General features: G+C 39.3%; 1 protein-coding gene and 1 pseudogene across 1 annotated transcript in view; one reads left to right on the top strand and one right to left on the bottom strand.

Annotated features, from left to right (window-relative positions):
• The window catches only part of LOC129480156 (beta-glucuronidase-like), a 97,876-nt pseudogene that overhangs the window by 57,319 nt on the left and 19,651 nt on the right, over positions 1-20,906 (top strand).
• The window catches only part of FREM3 (FRAS1 related extracellular matrix 3), a 123,581-nt gene that overhangs the window by 38,166 nt on the left and 64,509 nt on the right, over positions 1-20,906 (bottom strand). The window contains exons 3-5 of the mRNA XM_055276005.2: positions 10,017-10,163; positions 6,505-6,735; positions 3,426-3,551 (exon numbers count right to left, since the gene is read on the bottom strand). Coding sequence (XP_055131980.1) covers positions 3,426-3,551; positions 6,505-6,735; positions 10,017-10,163 — 504 coding nt within the window. The remainder of the gene's footprint in view (positions 1-3,425; positions 3,552-6,504; positions 6,736-10,016; positions 10,164-20,906) is intronic.

The following is a 20,906-nucleotide window of genomic DNA, read 5'->3' on the forward strand; positions in this document are numbered from 1 at the left end:
AAAGCACCAGATATAGCCAGCTCCATATAATGTTAGCAACTCTTGGGTTTAAGCTAGTTTTATGTTTAGGAAGGAAAAAGTGAAGAGGAGAAAAAACAAGCTAGGTGAGGTACTCCTTGAGGCATTTCTCCTTAGCTAGCTGATCACTGAAAGGATGTGCCTAATTCTTTCTTCCATTGGTGCATTGGGGCTTTAGTTTGGGTCTTGCAATAATGGGCAAGTATGTGGGAGCTTGGGGGTGTGGTTGAGGCTGGACAGATCAGCTATTGTAGAAAGTGTACTCATGCTTTGCTCTGGGCTTCAAGCTGGGCTTCTTCTGGTATTAGTGACACATTCTCTGTCTACAACCAAAGTGTCCAGCAGACAATGGTGCTAAAGTCTCTTAGATGTGAATGAAAGAGATGATATGGTAAACAGCCCAGTTGAATAGATCATATGTAATTGCTAAGGTGGAAAAATTCACCGAGGGTCTGTCTGTTCATCCCTTGGAAAGAGCTATGCTGCAGAAGGACCATCCAAATGAATAGCAAGGCTCAGAGTGTCTGGCACGGAGTCAGCTAGGATGGAGGAGTGCCGCTTCCCCAAGTGGTAGGGCTACACCTAACTTTAGCTTCTCGTAAGATTCCCTTATGTAATCTAACTTCCCACATGATTTCCAGATGTGAAAGCTGGCATGCCTGGAAAACTCCCTGCATAGCTGGTGCACAACTCAGACTGCTTGACACCTGAGCCTTGACCCCGAGATCCCCACATAAGAAGGTATTTTCATGTTTGTGGTTAAAAAAAAGACAATAAAAAAAATAGGATACAACAGGGTCAGGGCCCTTCCTGGAACACTAAGCCACTGTATGCAGGTAGCATCTTGACTCTTGCATATCTCTTGGTGGAACTGAAACTGAGGGCTAAGCTGATTAAGTTTGCCAAACTTAACCTGCCTTGCTTGCTTTTAACAGCTTACTTACGGCTTATCGTAAAACTCCCATTAGCAGCCAAGTACAGTGGCACACACCTGTAGTCCCAGCACCTTGGGAAGCCAAATCAGGAGAATCACTTGAGGCCAGGAGTTTGAGACCAGCCTGGGCAACATAGTGAGAACTTCATCTCTACAAAAAATTTGAAAAATTAGCCAGGCATAGTGGTTGGTGCCTGTAGTCCCAGCTACTCCAGAGGCTGAGGTGGAAAGATGGCTTGAGCCCAGGAGTTTGATCCTGCAGTGAGCTGTGATGGAGTCACTGCACTCCAGCCTAGCTGACAGAGTGAGACCCTGTCTCAAAATCCTCCCCCAACCTACCAAGAAACCAACAACAAAAAACTCCCACTAGCAAATCACTTAGCCAAACAATACATAACTAAACTCCCACTAGCTTCCTTATAGATAACATCTCTGACTGTGGGGCACTATAGTAACGTTGCTTAAAGTTGTTTTTCAGGAACTAGGGGGCAGCTCTTGTCCAGTTCAAGCTGTTGAGACCACTGACCCTCTAACTGGGCCTGCTTGAGTGCCCAAAGAGTGATCTTTTGATGTCAGAGGGCCAAAAGCTCCAACCTCAGATTATGCTAACACTGCCATTTTGTGCTTACGTGTCCTATGAATTACCATGTAGCTTGATTAGTTTTGCACAGAAACCCCAATTACCTCAACTTCCCTACATGCCAATCACCTTTCCCCATGCTTTAGAAGACCCTGCTTTCTATTTCACAAGTACTCCCAAACCCTCTTTACAAAGAGATGAATTTTGATTCATTCTCTTGTATCTTTGTATGGTAGCCTTGTGAAGGAAATTTTTTCTCTTTTGCAAAACCTGTCACCACAGTGATTGACTTGCTGTGCACAAGCAGAATGAACCTGGCCAGTAACAGAATTACAAGTGTGAACGTTGTAAATCTTCTTATACTCATATCGTGTGCCATTGTGGTATTTGTCCTCACCTACTCCCCATGTATAGGATGAAAGTTCAATTCGGTTATTTAAACATCTCTGGAAGTCATGTTAAGGTAAATGTTTAACAATTACTTATTCTCATAAATAAAATGAACATGAGCTACATACACAGTGCAATGGAAAGCAGACTCATGCTTTGTATGTTACTAATAATTCACAAATACTAAACATGGCTACAGGTAAGTGAAAGAGGCAACTAGTTTTATGCTGTGTTTTGCTGGAGATCTCAAGGCCCTACCATTAAAGTTTCCATCTGCCAAGGTACTGCCTGCCCCTGCTAAATGATTAGTGCACCATCAGTGTTTACAAACAATGTGGTGGGGGTATTATTAAAAAAAAAAAAAAACCAAAACATTGTTTGGGAGAGGAAGAAAAGCTGGAGGAATAAATTCTCCCTTGCTGACATATCAACAAGTAGGAGCACTGATTTTGAGAGACTGAATATACAGATGGACAATGGCCATACCTTACATAAAAAGAGAACTCTGACCCGCTGCAGCAATTAGTCCAGGAAGCCAAGCCACCACCTCTGTAGCAATCAGCAATCAAATGGTCAAGACTTACTAAATAACTGCCAGCTTCCCTAATTTCTGCTCCCACTTCTAATTTAAGACCAACCAGAGAGAGCCAAATATGCCCTCATAACCAATCATATAGGATGCCTGCTTCTACCGAGCCAGTCTCCAGATTCCCAGGTCGACAGCTTCCAATCAGGGCATACCTGATACCTTTCATTTTTCCACTATAAAGCTTTCTCATGCTTCTGCCTGCCGGCGAGTCTCTGCCACATGCAAGTGATGGTGGCTGACATACTACAGCGAGCTCTAAATAGCCTTTTCTTGTTGTCATTTGGGTGGTCTTCATTTATTTCCATAATTTTCGTTTTCTACATAGTTACTAATAAGATGTTAGAGAATATGATCCTGAGGGGATGAGACATGAGACAGCTAAATCTGGCTGTATAGAAGTGGTCAAAAAGAATGGAACCTTGTTTTGGGTGCAAAGATGCCTGAACTCATGGTTGGGGGGCATCTGTGGTTGTGAGATGGGGAGAGAGGAGGAGAAGAGCAACTGAGTAGTATATACAGACTATTTTACAATATTGCCCAGAGGCAATGCTGACTATTAAAAATAAGAATCTTTATAAATTTTTGACCAGCATATATAAACTCTTTTGACACAAGATGTCTCATTTGACTTTCACAAATGTCTCATTTGACTAGCCCCTTCGTGGGGTAGTTAAAATAGATATTTTAATCCCAATTTTGAATAAAGTGTTACCCTGGTTGAGGAGACCAGCTCAGAGGAGTAGGGCACCTGCACAGAGTCAGCAAAGGGGGTTTGCAGCAGGGCGTGCATGATGAGGGTCCCAGGCGTCCAGCATCTTAACTCTGCTTTGCTCACCCCCTGTGCTACTCCCAGCATTACCAGTCCTGTTCTCATCATCTTATTCCTGCGAACAGGACCCCACAGAGCCTCATACCTTGACGTGTGGAGCAAATGACGATTAGTTCCTGGCTTGCGTCTCCAGATCGTCTTACTGGAATCAAAAGTTCCCCAATGTCCTCTTCTATTTTGTATTCCGCCTCTGGAATATAAACTGTTGATTCTAGAAAAGACGGCAGAAGACTTTTCACCAAGATTTAGATTTGATCGGTGATATTTGAACACACCTGAGCAGAAATGTGCAAAGTCTTTGACCCTTATATTTTCCAACATGATTAACTGTATTAAATATAGTGAGAATGGGAAACATTATTTATTATCGAGTAGAGCTGGAGAGGCAGTGGAATTGGGTTTAGGAGACCTCTTTTGAAAGGTTAAAAAAGATAGCCAGCATTAAAAAGGAAAACAAAAATCTTGCAGCAATTTCATGTCTTTTTTTCCTTCTGAGATCAAATTTTAAGTCTTCTAAATGGAGATCACATATTTCTGTCCTTGCTTTACTTTTACTGTTTATTTTTTTAATATTTTAATCAAGTAATCTAATTCATTAATGAAGAAAACTGTTTCCACGCTTCATTCAACAAACTGCTTATTTAACATTTATTGAGCAGACACTGTGCTGGTCATTTAATATGCTGAGAAAAATAAGCTACAGGTCCTTCCCTCAATTTTAAAGATCATATTACTGCTGAAATTTACTGAGTTGTGTATATGTGCACACACGTTTGTGTGTGTGTATATGTGTGTGTGTGCATACACCTAGACATAATGAAAACATTCATTGAAATATCAATATGAATATTGGTCATGTCTTGTTGATGGGATTATGTGTACTATTTTGGTGGGGAGAGATTTTAGATGTTTTCTAAGGCTTTTTATTAAGCATGCATTGTGCAATTAAAATATAGGTGTTTGTTTACAAATAAAGTTTTAGAGCAGATTGTTCCAACTCATAGCATGAAGTGGAGAACTGCAGTAACTATCTATGAAACCACATTTAATTTCCTCAGTTCTTTTCTTTATGTTATATATATACCTAGATTCTTCCTCTTAGTGATGCAAGCAAAAATGGAAAAGATTGTAGGCAATCATCTTTTTTTTTTTTTTTTTTGAGACAGGGTCTTGCTCTGTCACCCAGGCTGGAGGAGTGCAATTTCGTGATCTCAGCTCACTGAAACCTTTGTCTCCTGGGTTCAAGCAATTCTCGTGCCTCAGCCTCCTGAGTAGCTGGGATTACAGGCATGTGCTACCAGGCCTGGCTAAATTTTGTGTTTTTAGTTGAGACAGGGTTTCGCTACGTTGGCCAGGCTGGTCACGAACTCCTGGACTCAAGTGATCTGCCTGCCTCGGCCTCCCAAAGTGCTGGGATTACAGGAATGAGCCGCTGCACTCGGCTGGCAATCATCTTTTTTTTTTTTTTTTTTTTTTTTTTCATTTTGGAACTATTACTAAATGATAATTCAGAATTCAATGTTAAATTATCTAGCTATTATATATTAATTTTTTTCTTCTTTACTTTCCTGCCTACATTAGCTTCAACAGATACAAGCATCAACCTCCAGGAAGACACTGACCCTGAGTCACAGGGAGAAAAGACCAGTGATAATTTTCTTTCCTCCATTTTACCTGTATGGTAGTCTACTATCTTGACATCTTTCAATTCAAAATGTTGGCATTATAGAAGAAGCTAAAAGTAAATTAAAGTTATCAATGTCATATGAAAAAATTGATACAATAGAACTAAGTTATTCAGTCATGCCCTCTATTTTTTCCAATCTGGAAAGCCTGTTTCTATCTGCTCTTCTAATCAAAATCCCATTTATTTTTCAAGATTCAGCTCAAACCCTGCCTCTTCCATGAGCCTTAATTACTTGGGACCATGATGATCTATGTTCTTCTCCTTGAACTCTTAGTGTTTCTCCCACGTGTCTTACATTTACTTCATAACTGATTCATGTATCAAAGTGTTGTTCTCAACAAATCTGGTCTGATACTTTGTTCATTAGGTGGTGGGGGCAGTGTTTTCTACTTCTTTTGTATCTGCCAAAGTGCAGAGCATATGAACACTACTTCTCAAATTATGTTTTAAGAAAACTGGAACTTAGAGATTTTAAAAGATATTCCTTGGAGATGATGAAAAGAAAATCCACAGTCTAGTTTGGAAAAATTAAACAAAATTAAATGAGTTTCTTTATAGGAGAGTTTCTCAGAATCTTTAATATGCTAACATGAATTATGATGCCTCAAAAGAGGGATGAAGTTTGAAATAGTTCCTAGACTTGTTTGACCATGGAAACCTTTCCATCCCCTGTAGATGTCTATTACACTAATGTTCTCTTATGTAGTTAGTTCAGAACATGTTAATGCAGGGGATTCTTCATCGAGTCTTGTGGAACTTAAGGCCTGCTCCCTGGTTGTAAGCTATGCACTTCCAGGTGCTACATGACCTCTTTTAACTACTGTGTGTAATCGATGTGCTTAATTAAAATTCAAAGATGAATATTATTCCCCCCCACCACCATTTAGAGAATATTCTTCTACTTCCAAAAAAGGGGCAGCAAGCAGCAAGATTACTGCTTAGATTTTTTTCCTTTTAATTTATCTGGGGAGATATTTGCTGAAAGAATGAATGCATAAAACGAACCAGTGAATTCAAGGATATTATGTACAATGATAACAGAACTTCAGGGAACACATGTTAAAACAAATGAGTTGGCTGGTATCCAGGAGCCACATCTAGGACAATGGATATCTAAGTCCCCATTTGATCTGGCTGTGAAAAGATGGTGGCTCTGAAATGAGCCCTGAGGATTAGCCATCTGGGAGCAGAGCTGCTTCGTACCTATGGCGTGCAGAAGCCTGCAGTAAGGACTTGTATATATATTACAGAAATGCTGATCCAGATCCTCTCTATTTTAATCCTCCTGTATTCTCTTTCAAAAATCCTGAGAGCAAATGAAAAATTATTGTCTATAAAGTAATTTACTTCACTTTAAATCCTAAATGGATATGAACGCATCTAGTGGCTCACAGAGCCTGAGGGAAGTATGAATGTTGGAAACGGAGAGCCAAGAACCTGTACTGGTTAATAAAGCAAATCAGTCAGTGTCACATACCATCTCCAGGGTCTACAATTTCAACCGTTGCCATTTCTGGAAACTCCAGTACAGCCATGAGAGGTTCCAACAGAATGATCTGGAAAGTCTCTGAAGTCTCATATTCATTGTCAGGTATAATTCTCACCCTCCATGTGGCTGTAGTCTGTCCAGGATTGAATTGGATCTGTTTATTGGTCTTCCATTTGAAATCTTTGTCTTTTTTTGCAGTTTCATCTTTGGTACCAATGCCTGAATAAAAATCAGAAAACTATAAATATAAAGCCAAGGGGCTGAAGGCATAGTCTCCTTTCAAAGTGGTTTCTATTGTTAATAAAAGTAGATAACATAGAAATTGTTTCTTTTAATGCTCCCAAAAGACACTTGTAAATGATCTTTCTTGGCTAAGAGAGCGTAAGTAAGCAGAATTGAATAGAATTGAGAAGAAAACATGGAAGGGGGATTGACAGAAAGAAGAGAACAAAGAACAGTCTTATTTAACTTATTTATTCTAGCACATGTTTATTGAGATCCTCGATGTGTCAAACTCTGCCAGATGCTGGGGATTCAGAGATGAATAAGAAATTGTCCCATCCCCCCAGAAAGTTCATAGTCTCAAGAGAAAGATACTAGAATATGAGCTCTATGGAGGTAGAGATCTTTGACCGTTGTGTTCATTGATGAATTCCTGGGAATTAGGACAGTGCATGGCATGTAGTAGGTGTTCAATACAAATTATTGAGTGAACATTTTGTATCTGATAATTTCAATTTCTGCAGCCTTTGGAAGAATGACCCTGAAGGTTGTTTTCTCTTCCCGATTCTTACTCATGGTGGCTTGTTTCCTCATATGTTTAGTGATTTTTTGATTGTAAGAGAACTCTTAGTAATTTTTCAGGCAATTAGTGCAATGTTGGTGAAAATGGAGAGAGGCAAGAGATTTGAGCACTGTTAGGAAATAGTAATTAGTAACTTACTGAAGATACTAAACAACAACAACAACAACAACAAAATAGTGTTAAAATACCCAATGTGAGATACACTGGTGAAAGGTGCTACCCCATCAAGACTAAATAGACCTTCCTCTCAACCCAAAGTGTTCAAGCAGCATTCTAATATTGTTTGGTCTTGATTTTTAACATACCAAGAAAACAATACCCATGCCTCACCACTTTAGGTCCCATTATAAGGGTTAGTTACATTCTGCAGTTGTGTGGATGTATGAAATCAAATATGGTAACCTGACACCAGCTATGGTGAAAACTTGTTATAAAATAAGATTAATAGCCCCCCCCATGCGATTCCTTGGCCTCATTCTCAAATAATCTGAAACTCGTAAAAGATACCCGAAGCTATAGAGCCTGAAAATAATTTCAAAGGTAGGATAGCTAGTGTTGCCTTTGCAAATCTGCTGAAGAAAGGCTGCATTAATATCAGTTTGGTGACTGAGAGTGAAGGTCCAGTATTTAGGAAGAGCCTCCTTTGGCCACATGTTGGAAGTAGAGAACATAAAAAAGAGTGAATCGTTCCTCAGCCAAAGCTTAGGTAGAGCTAAGTGGTGCTGCTATAGGAATGAAGCAGGCACATGGTGATTTACTTAATGTTTGATGAACATTATCTCTGTGTGAGGTGCTGAGGATGTCACACAGAATTAGGCACAGCCACCACTACCCTCAAGAGGTTTTCAATTTTGGGAGAGGCAAACAGATAAACAGGTGATTTTAATTGTGTTTGATGAGTGCCACAGAATGGTATTTATCACTTATTGAGCATCGGCGGTGTGCCAAGAACTGTGCTAGATTGATTTATAATCATTATTACGAATTCCCCTCAAACACATCATGAGGTGGATAATTTACTTACACATAAGGAAACTGAACTCTTTTGAAAGTAACAAAAAGAGTAAGTGACAGAGCAGGAAGTCGAACTCCACCATTTTGTTTCTTTTTTCTTCTGGATCCTGTGGTTCGACTATTAGCCTGGGGTGGAGTTGGGGCATCAGGAGGACTTTCTGGAGTGTCTGAGTGAGACGCTTTAGAGGTTCCTGTCTGTGATGTTGAGTAGTATTGTGATTTTAAAGAGTATTTATGGAACAGAAGGGCTGGCTGTAGTTTACTTAACAACAAATATTGTTGACTACCATATGCCCCATGCTGTTCTTGAGGTTGGACATAACCCAGGATGTAGTTCCTGACCTTATAAAGCTGAAATCTACTTGGGAAGACAAATAGACATATGATCCATGCCAATTATGTGAGTACTATGAGGAACCATTCAGCACTGCATGGAGATAGAGTATGGCAGGGGTGCTGGTTTGGACAGGGTGGCCAGAAGGATTTCCTAAGGGTTCAGTTAGGGCAAACATTCAAATGGTTCTAAGCAGATGAACTTTTTTTTCTTGGGTCAGGATACAAAAATGCTTCTTGACATTTTAACCCAAACTCATAAGAAAGCCTTGAGATAAAGAATCGTGGAAGTAGGGCCTGATGAGAGGAGGGAGGCATATTTCAGCTGACATTCCTGGCAGCGGGTTCCACCATGTGTTGATGTAGTAACCTGGAATGTAGGCCGAGGCTGAGGGCCACCCAGAAATCAGGGTGCTCTTTGGCTGACCCCTTCTTCTAGGAGAACAGTCCTATTTTAGGAGCTCTGGGCCTGGAGCGGAGACTAGGGAAAGCTTGCCTTTTCTTGATTGCTTGTTTTCTCTCCAGCTCATTTCTTCCCTGGCTTCTCTCCAACAGTTTTGATATACTGCCTCGGCTCTGAGTGGGGTCCTGCATGTCAAGGAAACTCAATGCTTATTTGTAAAATGAAGACAATATAACACTATCTATCTTCTTAATAGATTATATAAATAAAGGCAAAATGATTTCTGAAAGTTCTGGCAGCTAAAGATGTTATGAAAATGCAATGCCTTATTAGAACAACTATTGTTAATTGTTAATGATGATAATCAGATATATTATGCAGGCATTATGTATGTGTTTACTCCAAGAAAACATATTTCTGTACTAGGTCCTTGTAGAACATAAAGAAATTCGACACCATACATGTCCTCAAGGAATTTATAACCTACTAGCAAGATTAAAACAATTATACATAATCAAAAGAAATATATAGAACTAAACACAGTAATGGATCATGTACTGATAAATAATTTTTCAAAAGAAATAGTTAGAACTAAGGCTAAAAATATATGCTTAAAACAACTTTGAAGGAAATTGAGTGACTTGAAGATTGTGGGATGGCTATGAAGTGTCTTAATTTTCCTGGAGACTGGTGAGTTATAAAAGAGAGAAAGATGTAACTTGCTAGAAAGAGGAAAACAGGGGAAGGATGATAAAAACTGATACGTATCTAAGCCCCATAACTCACATGGAGCAAAAACCATGGCACATTTTCACAGACACTTTTTTAGAGATTTCTCCAAACCAGTTATTTATTCTCTTTCAGTATACTTTCTTATAATTATTTTTAGTCCTAGATTTCATGTTTCCATGACCTTTTACCAACAACCAATCCAAAGTTACTTACTGATAAATGATGTTTCTCCAAGGTATCCTCTGCGTGTAAGGGTCACTTCTAAGAATGTGGAATCTTCATCCACAATGTAGTACTCTTTCTCCAAACAAATCCAAGCCCAGTTTAGATGGAAAGGCTGATTTGCTAGTTTATTTCCTCCTGCAATTGATAGGGGCAAAGGAAAAGTCAGCTGGAGTATTTGACGGCAAAAGTCAATGATCAAGGTGTGCATTTTACTTCTGAAACCAGGGGTTTCAAAACATACTCTTGTTTTATTTTATTTTATTTTTTTTGGTAGAGAGAGGAAATGTTCTTTGCTTTTCTAGAGGATGTCATGAGTGTCATCTTAAGCCCTATTCCTCCTGCTTAATCTGGAGGGAGCCAGGTGCCTCCTATTCCCAAAGGGTCTTGTGCATCAGGGTTCCAAAGAGCCAGAGCTTGGTAGTTTTAAATTCAGGTCATACTCAACACCTCTGTCCTTTCCTCCCTGCCCGTCTTGTTCACTTCCACTCTCTCTGCCTCCTCCATTTTTTCTTTGCCCTTAACTTACTCCTTTATATTATTTGAGCATCGATTTGATCTCATATTAGTCTGGAAGTTCCTTGAAGGCAATACCAACATTATATTTACTTATTTTATCACTTTCAGGACATAGTATGATGTATTGAACTTATACACTCTAATGTTTAAAAACTACCCATGAAAAGGACAATAGACAAGGCATATAAGGGCTCTATCTTATTTCCTCTTGTCCACACCAAGTCACTGGCCTCTTTCTGAAAGATCAACCCAGCCCCTTACTGTGGCTGTGTAAGGTTTGTGTATTGGTAGCAACAGAAGGTCTCTCTCATCTGGGGAGTGGTTGCCGCAAATAATCACCTGTGAAAAGATGTTGAAGTAGAAATTTTTATGACTGAGTTTCAACTGATGGGCCAATATGATAGGTATCAGATACCAAAGTGACTGTGTATGAACTTTACCAAATACAGCTTTACTAACCAGTTCCACAGTTACTGGACCCCTTAATGAGATCAAGCATATCAAAATGGGGCAGTGTGTGGACAAGAAAGAAGAATTTGTGAAGAGAGTACTTTAGAAAAAGCTGATGCTGAGGTGGAAATCCCTATTATCACCAAAAAGAGTATGGGTATGAGATGGGGCTACAGCCTTGACCTCCAGCCTACAGGGCTTCAGTGAACCTCCTGGAGAGCTTGACATCTCCTTCTATAGTTGGAGTCCATGTGACTTACTCATTTCCAAAAAAGATTGGCAGGGTAAAGGAGTGAGTGGAGAGCGCTGCATTGGGAAGCAATCGAGTAGCTGTGAAGAGCAGGACAAAGAAAGCAGGTATATGGACTAGAGGTGGGTCATCTGTCCAGTAGGTCCAGTTAAGGAGGCAACAGGATTTCCACAGAAAGGAAGCTGGGAGCCAACCACCAGATTCCCATGAGTTGCACAGGCAGTAAGAGACAAGGAGGCTCCAAAGATAGGAATCTTCAAGGAACCCATGAAAACACCAAGTAAAGAAGGGGTCCCCTTTAAAGAGCTGCCACCCAGGGACCTCCAACAGCAGATGGCAATGATACTTTCTATACCAGACTGTGCTCTGCCTACCTTATCTCCTCTCTTTCTAGAGCAACCTTGGAAGAGCAATGCCTTGGTAGTAAGTGAAGGGAACCATGAGCATGGAAAGAGGGAAGCTGGCCTCAGCCCTCCTTTGCACTGCAGGTTCTGATCTATAGTTGCAAAGAAGGATCAGTAGAAAACAAGCACTGAGATTTAATCCTACTTGGGCTTAAAGGAACTCACTGATGTGTAACTGCAAGATAAATGCATATGTTGATTTTCATGTTTACTCTCCATAGTTTTCTCTCTCTTTAAAAAATAACATTACTGATACTATTGTGGATATTCTGATAAATACAGAAAAATACAAGAAAAAAGTGCCCAAAATCCTACTGCTGTTTTTTAAAAACCATATTGTTTACAGTTTGAAAACACTTTAATTATTCATGTATGTAGTCCTTTAGATTTTGAAATCCCATATCATGACAATAGTTTATATTTACTTTTTTTGTGTCTTTTTCAAGGTTCTTTTATATACTGTCACATGTTTTATTCTACAAACCCATTACAGAGTATGGCAAATATTAATCTCAATTTATAACTGGACAGTTTCAGGAGGATGAGGCAATTTGACCAGGTCCCCACAGGTGAGTGGTGAGGCCAGTTTTGCAGTCTGCTAGTCCAGTGCTCTGTCTTTCACTCTGAGCTGCCATTCCTGTGGGTTAGGGATCAATGCAGCACAAACACTTCAAGAGCAAAGTAGGAAAAATCTATTGCAGATCAGACCGTCTGAATAAAAGCATGCACAGTGAGAAGGGTTTAACAATTAGAGACAGATACATTTCCAGATTCCAAACAGCTAATTTGTAGTCTTGTGATGAAGAGCATAGACTCCTGAGTCACATGGACCCAGGTTCTGGGCCTGCCACTTATGAGCCATTTGATCATGAGCGAATTATGGATATTCAGTTTCTTCATCTGTAAATGTGATAATAGCATTATGTACTCAATAGGATTGTTGTGAGAATCAAAGAAAACAATGCTACCAAATGACCAGCACAAATTAGGTGCTCAATAAATGTGGGTTCTTATCATCATGGTTTTAAAACAGCATAGGATTAATTTACGCTAGGCTATATTGCTGCTTTTGACTTTGCTTTCACTACTGACTGGTTAATACATCTTTTAAAAAGTCAGGAAAAAACAGGTGCTGGAGAGGATGTGGAGAAATAGGAACACTTTTACACTGTTGGTGGGACTGTAAACTAGTTCAACCACTGTGGAAGTCAGTGTGGCCATTCCTCAGGGGTCTAGAACTAGAAATACCATTTGACCCAGCCATCCCATTACTGGGTATATACCCAAAGGACTATAAATCATGCTGCCATAAAGACACATGCACACGAATGTTTATTGCGGCACTATTCACAATAGCAAAGACTTGGAACCAACCCAAATGTCCAACAACGATAGACTGGATTAAGAAAATGTGGCACATATACACCATGGAATACTATGCAGCCATAAAAAGTGGCTAGTTTCATAGGAACAGCCTGTGTTAGAACTTTGAACTCCTTTTATTATAACACTTTTCTTTTTTTTAAATTTTATTTTATTATTATACTTTAGGTTTTAGGGTACATGTGCACAATGTGCAGGTTTGTTACATATGTATCCATGTGCCATGTTGGTTTGCTGCACCCATTAACTCGACATTTAGCATTAGATATATCTCCTAATGCTGTCCCTCCCCCCTCCCCCCACCCCACAACAGTCCCCGGAGTGTGATGTTCCCCTTCCTGTGTCCATGAGTTCTCATTGTTCAATTCCCACCTATGAGTGAGAACATGCGGTGTTTGGTTTTTTGTCCTTGCGATAGTTTGCTGAGAATGATGTTTTCCAGTTTCATCCATGTCCCTACAAAGGACATGAACTCATCATTTTTTATGGCTGCATAGTATTCCATGGTGTATATGTGCCACATTTTCTTAATCCAGTCTATCGTTGTTGGACATTTGGGTTGGTTCCAAGTCTTTGCTATTGTGAATAATGCCGCAATAAACATTCGTGTGCATGTGTCTTTATGGCAGCATGATTTATAGTCCTTTGGGTATATACCCAGTAATGGGATGGCTGGGTCAAATGGTATTTCTAGTTCTAGACCCCTGAGGAATGGCCACACTGACTTCCACAGTGGTTGAACTAGTTTACAGTCCCACCAACAGTGTAAAAGTGTTCCTATTTCTCCACATCCTCTCCAGCACCTGTTTTTTCCTGACTTTTTAATGATGGCCATTCTAACTGGTGTGAGATGGTATCTCATTGTGGTTTTGATTTGCATTTCTCTGATGGCCAGTGATGATGAGCATTTTTGCATGTGCCTTTTGGCTGCATAAATGTCTTCTTTTGAGAAGTGTCTGTTCATGTCCTTTGCCCACTTTTTGATGGGGTTGTTTGTTTTTTTCTTGTAAATTTGTTTGAGTTCATTGTAGATTCTGGATATTAGCCCTTTGTCAGATGAGTAGGTTGCAAAAATTTTCTCCCATTCTGTAGGTTTCCTGTTCACTCTGATGGTGGTTTCTTTTGCTATGCAGAAGCTGTTTAGCTTAATTAGATCCCATTTGTCAATTTTGGCTTTTGCCATTGCTTTTGGTGTTTTAGACATGAAGTCCTTGCCCACGCCTATGTCCTGAATGGTATTGCCTAGGTTTTCTTCTAGGGTTTTTATGGTTTTAGGTCTAACATGTAAGTCTTTAATCCATCTTGAATTAATTTTTGTATAAGGTGTAAGGAAGGGATCCAGATTCAGCTTTCTACATATGGCTAGCCAGTTTTCCCAGCACCATTTATTAAATAGGGAATCCTTTCCCCATTGCTTGTTTTTGTCAGGTTTGTCAAAGATCAGATAGTTGTAGATATGCGGCATTATTTCTGAGGGCTCTGTTCTGTTCCATTGATCTATGTCTCTGTTGTGGTACCAGTACCATGCTGTTTTGGTTACTGTAACCTTGTAGTATAGTTTGAAGTCAGGTAGCATGATGCCTCCAGCTTTGTTCTTTTGGCTTAGGACTGACTTGGCGATGCGGGCTCTTTTTTGGTTCCATATGAACTTTAAAGTAGTTTTTTCCAATTCTGTGAAGAAAGTCATTGGTAGCTTGATGGGGATGGCATTGAATCTATAAATTACCTTGGGCAGTATGGCCATTTTCACGATATTGATTCTTCCAACCCATGAGCGTGGAATGTTCTTCCATTTGTTTGTATCCTCTTTTATTTCATTGAGCAGTGGTTTGTAGTCTCAAAATAATAAGAGCTATCTATGACAAACCCACAGCCAATATCATACTGAATGGGCAAAAACTGGAAGCATTCCCTTTGAAAACTGGCACAAGACAGGAATGCCTTCTCTCACCACTCCTATTCAACATAGTGCTGGAAGTTCTGGCCAGGGCAATCAGGCAGGAGAAGGAAATAAATGGTATTCAATAAGGAAAAGAGGAAGTCAAATTGTCCCTGTTTGCAGATGACATGATTGTATATCTAGAAAACCCCATTGTCTCAGCCCAAAATCTCCTTAAGCTGATAAGCAACTTCAGCAAAGTCTCAGGATACAAAATCAATGTACAAAAATCACAAGCATTCTTGTACACCAATAACAGACAAACAGAGAGCCAAATCATGAGTGAACTCCCATTCACAATTGCTTCAAAGAGAATAAAATACCTAGGAATCCAACTTACAAGGGATGTGAAGAACATTTCTTTTTAAAGCACTTTCCTGTCACATTTCATATTCCTTTGCAATCTGCCTATATTTTGCCTGTCCCCATACCAAACAACACTATTGTTACTATTTTGTTGAAATTTTAGTATGCCTTGAGCAAGATAAGAAAATATGAAAGCATCATCCTCTTCAAGCATGAGCTCCTTAGTCACTGTAACCTGACATCACCGGCTAATCAATGCTTTCTGTGACCACATGCTTGCTGTTAGGCACCATATCAATTCACTTTCTAGAGAAATGGGAAAAATAAACATGGTCTGGGATAAATAAGAAGTATTCTGTGTTTCAAAACATTTAAAGGGAACCTACTTTAAACCAAGTATGTTAGGAGAAAGAGGCTGGTAGGAATTGTTTCTAGTTCTAGATGAATCCAAGAAGGTGAAGTCCATCTACAGATGTTTTAAAGCTCTATTTATTAATATTCCTTAATAAAATTAACCTTAGAAATAGAGAAGTAAATAGCTAAGGAACAACTCAGTGGGGTTTTGGCCTAAAGATACCAGTGGCTAAAATGCAGTAAGTACATGTATTGGCCAGCAAAAAGACTGTCTATCAGAAGTCAAAATAATTAATGGTAATGATAGAGCAGAAGAGAGTTTTCATTAAAGTATTTTCTCTTTCTCTTTCTCTATAAAGCAACACAAATCAGAGATAAATGGCTCCCTGGTGTATTGGTCATATCCTACAAATTGATCCCAAATACCAACTTCTTGTTACCTGCTAAAAATGTTATTTTATTCCAATTAAATGCGAATTTGTGCCAAAGACAATATTATTTGATCCTGGGGCTGGCTTAGTTCCTCATGCTTAAATTTTGAAGGAGCTACCATTGCAATTGCCAATTTACTACAGAAATAAACATCCAGAAAAGTTGTGTTATTATAATACTGTATTTATTTATTTATTTATTTATTTTTTAAATAACTTAATTAATTTAATGTAAGATTGTAGTTTGGAGCAGAGGATAAAATCTGTGATGTAAGAGCAGCATCTTATATCCTAATCATTTTCTTTTTTTTTTTTCTCTCTCTTTTTTTTTTTATTATACTTTAGGGTTTTAGGGTACATGTGCACAATGTGCAGGTTTGTTACATATGTATCCATGTGCCATGTTGATTTCCTGCACCCGCTAACTCGTCATTTAGCATTAGGTGTATCTCCTAATGCTGTCCCTCCCCCCTCCCCCCACCCCACAACAGTCCCCGGAGTGTGATGTTCCCCTTCCTGTGTCCATGAGTTCTCATTGTTCAATTCCCACCTATGAGTGAGAACATGCGGTGTTTGGTTTTTTGTCCTTGAGATAGTTTACTGAGAATGATGTTTTCCAGTTTCATCCATGTCCCTACAAAGGACACGAACTCATCATTTTTTATGGCTGCATGGTATTCCATGGTGTATATGTGCCGCATTTTCTTAATCCAGTCTATCATTGTTGGACATTTGGGTTGGTTCCAACTCTTTGCTATTGTGAATAGTGCCGCAATAAACATACGTGTGCATGTGTCTTTATAGCAGCATGATTTATAGTCCTTTGGGTATATACCCAGTAATGGGATGGCTGGGTCAAATGGTATTTCTAGCTCGAGATCCCTGAGGAATCGCCACACTGACTTCTACAATGGTTGAACTAGTTTACAGTCCCACCAACAGTGTAAAAGTGTTCCTATTTCTCCACATCCTCTCCAGCACCTGTTGTTTCCTGATTTTTTAATGATGGCCATTCTAACTGGTGTGAGATGGTATCTCACTGTGGTTTTGATTTGCATTTCTCTGATGGCCAGTGATGATGAGCATTTCTTCATGTGTTTTTTTGCTGCATAAATGTCTTCTTTTGAGAAGTGTCTGTTCATGTCCTTTGCCCACTTTTTGATGGGGTTGTTTGTTTTTTTCTTGTAAATTTGTTTGAATTCATTGTAGATTCTGGATATTAGCCCTTCGTCAGATGAGTAGGTTGCAAAAATTTTCTCCAATTCTGTAGGTTGCCTGTTCACTCTGATGGTAGTTTCTTTTGCTGTGCAGAAGCTCTTTAGTTTAATGAGATCCCATTTGTCAATTTTGGCTTTTGTTGCCATTGCTTTTGGTGTTTTAGACATGAAGTCCTTGCCCACGCCTATGTCCCGAATGGTATTGCCTAGGTTTTCTTGTAGGATTTTAATGGTTTTAGGTCTAACATATAAGTCTTTAATCCATCTTGAATTAATTTTTGTATAAGGTGTAAGGAAGGGATCCAGTTGCAGCTTTCTACATATGACTAGCCAGTTTTCCCAGCACCATTTATTAAATAGGGAATCCTTTCCCCATTTCTTGTTTTTGTCAGGTTTGTCAAAGATCAGATAGTTGTAGATATGCGGCATCATTTCTGAGGGCTCTGTTCTGTTCCATTGATCTATGTCTCTGTTGTGGTACCAGTACCATGCTGTTTTGGTTACTGTAGCCTTGTAGTATAGTTTAAAGTCAGGTAGCGTGATGCCTCCAGCTTTGTTCTTTTGGCTTAGGATTGACTTGGTGATGCGGGCTCTTTTTTGGTTCCATATGAACTTTAAAGTAGTTTTTTCCAATTCTGTGAAGAAAGTCATTGGTAGCTTGATGGGGATGGCATTGAATCTATAAATTACCTTGGGCAGTATGGCCATTTTCACGATATTGATTCTTCCAACCCATGAGCGTGGAATGTTCTTCCATTTGTTTGTATCCTCTTTTATTTCATTGAGCAGTGGTTTGTAGTTCTCCTTGAAGAGGTCCTTCATATCCCTTGTAAGTTGGATTCCTAGGTATTTTATTCTCTTTGAAGCAATTGTGAATGGGAGTTCACTCATGATTTGGCTCTCTGTTTGTCTGTGATTGGTGTACAAGAATGCTTGTGATTTTTGTACATTAATTTTGTATCCTGAGACTTTGCTGAAGTTGCTAATCAGCTTAAGGAGATTTTGGGCTGAGACAATGGGGTTTTCTAGATATACAATCATGTCGTCTGCAAACAGGGACAATTTGACTTCCTCTTTTCCTAATTGAATACCCTTTATTTCCTTCTCCTGCCTGATTGCTCTGGCCAGAACTTCCAGCACTATGTTGAATAGGAGTGGTGAGAGAGGGCATCCCTGTCTTGTGCCAGTTTTCAGAGGGAATGTTTCCAGTTTTTGCCCATTCAGTATGATATTGGCTGTGGGTCTGTCATAGATAGCTCTTATTATTTTGAGATACGTCCCATCAATACCTAATTTATTGAGAGTTTTTAGCATGAAGGTTGTTGAATTTTGTCAAAGGCCTTTTCTGCATCTATTGAGATAATCATGTGGTTTTTGTCTTTGGTTCTGTTTATATGCTGGATTACATTTATTGATTTGCGTATGTTGAACCAGCCTTGCATCCCAGGGATGAAGCCCACTTGATTATCGTGGATAAGCTTTTTGATGTGCTGCTGGATTCGGTTTGCCAGTATTTTATTGAGGATTTTTGCATCAATGTTCATCAAGTATATTGGTCTGAAATTCTCTTTTTTGGTTATGTCTCTGCCAGTCTTTGGTATCAGGACGATGCTGGCTTCGTAAAATGTGTTAGGGAGGATTCCCTCTTTTTCTATCGATTGGAATAGTTTCAGAAGGAATGGTACCAGTTCCTCCTTGTACCTCTGGTAGAATTCAGCTGTGAGTCCATCAGGTCCTGGACTCTTTTTGGTTGGTAAGCTATTGATTATTGCCACAATTTCAGAACCTGTTATTGGTCTATTCAGAGATTCAACTTCTTCCTGGTTTAGTCTTGGGAGGGTGTATTTGTCGAGGAATTTATCCATTTCTTCTAGATTTTCTAGTTTATTTGCATAGAGGTGTTTGTAGTATTCTCTGATGGTAGATTGTATTTCTGTGGGATCGGTGGTGATATCCCCTTTTTCATTTTGTATTGCATCTATTTGATTCTTCTCTCTTTTCTTCTTTATTAGTCTTGCTAGCGGTCTATCAATTTTGTTGATCTTTTCAAAAAACCAGCTCCTGGATTCATTAATTTTTTGAAGAGTTTTTTGTGTCTCTATTTCCTTCAGTTCTGCTCTGATTTTAGTTATTTCTTGCCTTCTGCTAGCTTTTGAATGTGTTTGCTCTTGCTTTTCTAGTTCTTTGAATTGTGATGTTAGGGTGTCAATTTTGGATCTTTCCTGCTTTCTCTTGTGGGCATTTAGTGCTATAAATTCCCCTCTACACACTGCTTTGAACGTGTCCAAGAGATTCTGGTACGTTGTGTCTTTGTTCTCGTTGGTTTCAAAGAACATCTTTATTTCTGCCTTCATTTCATTATGTACCCAATAGTCATTCAGGAGCAGGTTGTTCAGTTTCCATGTAGTTGAGCGGTTTTGAGTGAGTTTCTTAATCCTGAGTTCTAGTTTGATTACACTGTGGTCTGAGAGACAGTTTGTTATAATTTCTGTTCTTTTACATTTGCTGAGGAGAGCTTTACTTCCAACTATGTGGTCAATTTTGGAATAGGTGTGGTGTGGTGCTGAAAAAAATGTATATTCTGTTGACTTGGGGTGGAGAGTTCTGTAGATGTCTATTAGGTCTACTTTATGTAGAGCTGAGTTCAATTCTTGGATATCCTTGTTAACTTTCTGTCTCATTGATCTGTCTAATGTTGACAGTGGGGTGTTAAAATCTCCCATTATTATTGTGTGGGAGTTTAAGTCCCTTTGTAGGTCACTGAGGACTTGCTTTATGAATCTGGGTGCTCCTGTGTTGGGTGCATATATATTTAGGATAGTTAGCTCTTCTTGTTGAATTGATCCCTTTACCATTATGTAATGGCCTTCTTTGTCTGTTTTGATCTTTGTTGGTTTAAAGTCTATTTTATCAGAGACTAGGATTGCAACCCCTGCCTTTTTTTGTTTTCCATTTGCTTGATAGATCTTCCTCCATCCCTTTATTTTGAGTCTATGTGTGTCTCTGCACGTGAGATCGGTTTCCTGAATACAGCACACTGATGGGTCCTGACTCCTTATCCAGTTTGCCAGTCTGTGTCTTTTGATTGGAGCATTTAGCCCATTTACATTTAACGTTAATATTGTTATGTGTGAATCTGATCCTGTCATTATGATGTTAGTTGCTATAGTTTATTTCTAGCCTTGATGGTCTTTACAATTTGGCGTGTTTTTGCAGTGGCTGGTACCGGTTGTTCCTTTCCATGTTTAGTTTTTCCTTCAGGAGCTCTTTTAGGGCAGGCCTGGTGGTGACAAAATCACTCAGCGTTTGCTTGTCTTTATTTTATTTCTCCTTCACTTATGAAGCTTAGTTTGGCGGGATATGAAATTCTGGGTTGAAAATTCTTTTCTTGAAGAATGTTGAATATCGGCCCCCACTCTCTTCTGGCTTGTAGAGTTTCTGCTGAGAGATCAGCTGTTAGTCTGATGGGCTTCCCTTTGTGGGTAACCCGACCTTTCTCTCTGGCTGCCCTTAACATTTTTTCCTTCATTTCAACTTTGGTGAATCTTACAATTATGTGTCTTGGAGTTGCACTTCTCGAGGAGTATCTTTGTGGCGTTCTCTGTATTTCCTGAATCTGAATGCTGGC

Source organism: Symphalangus syndactylus, chromosome 4 (genome assembly GCF_028878055.3).
Source record: "Symphalangus syndactylus isolate Jambi chromosome 4, NHGRI_mSymSyn1-v2.1_pri, whole genome shotgun sequence".
NCBI lineage: Eukaryota > Metazoa > Chordata > Mammalia > Primates > Hylobatidae > Symphalangus > Symphalangus syndactylus.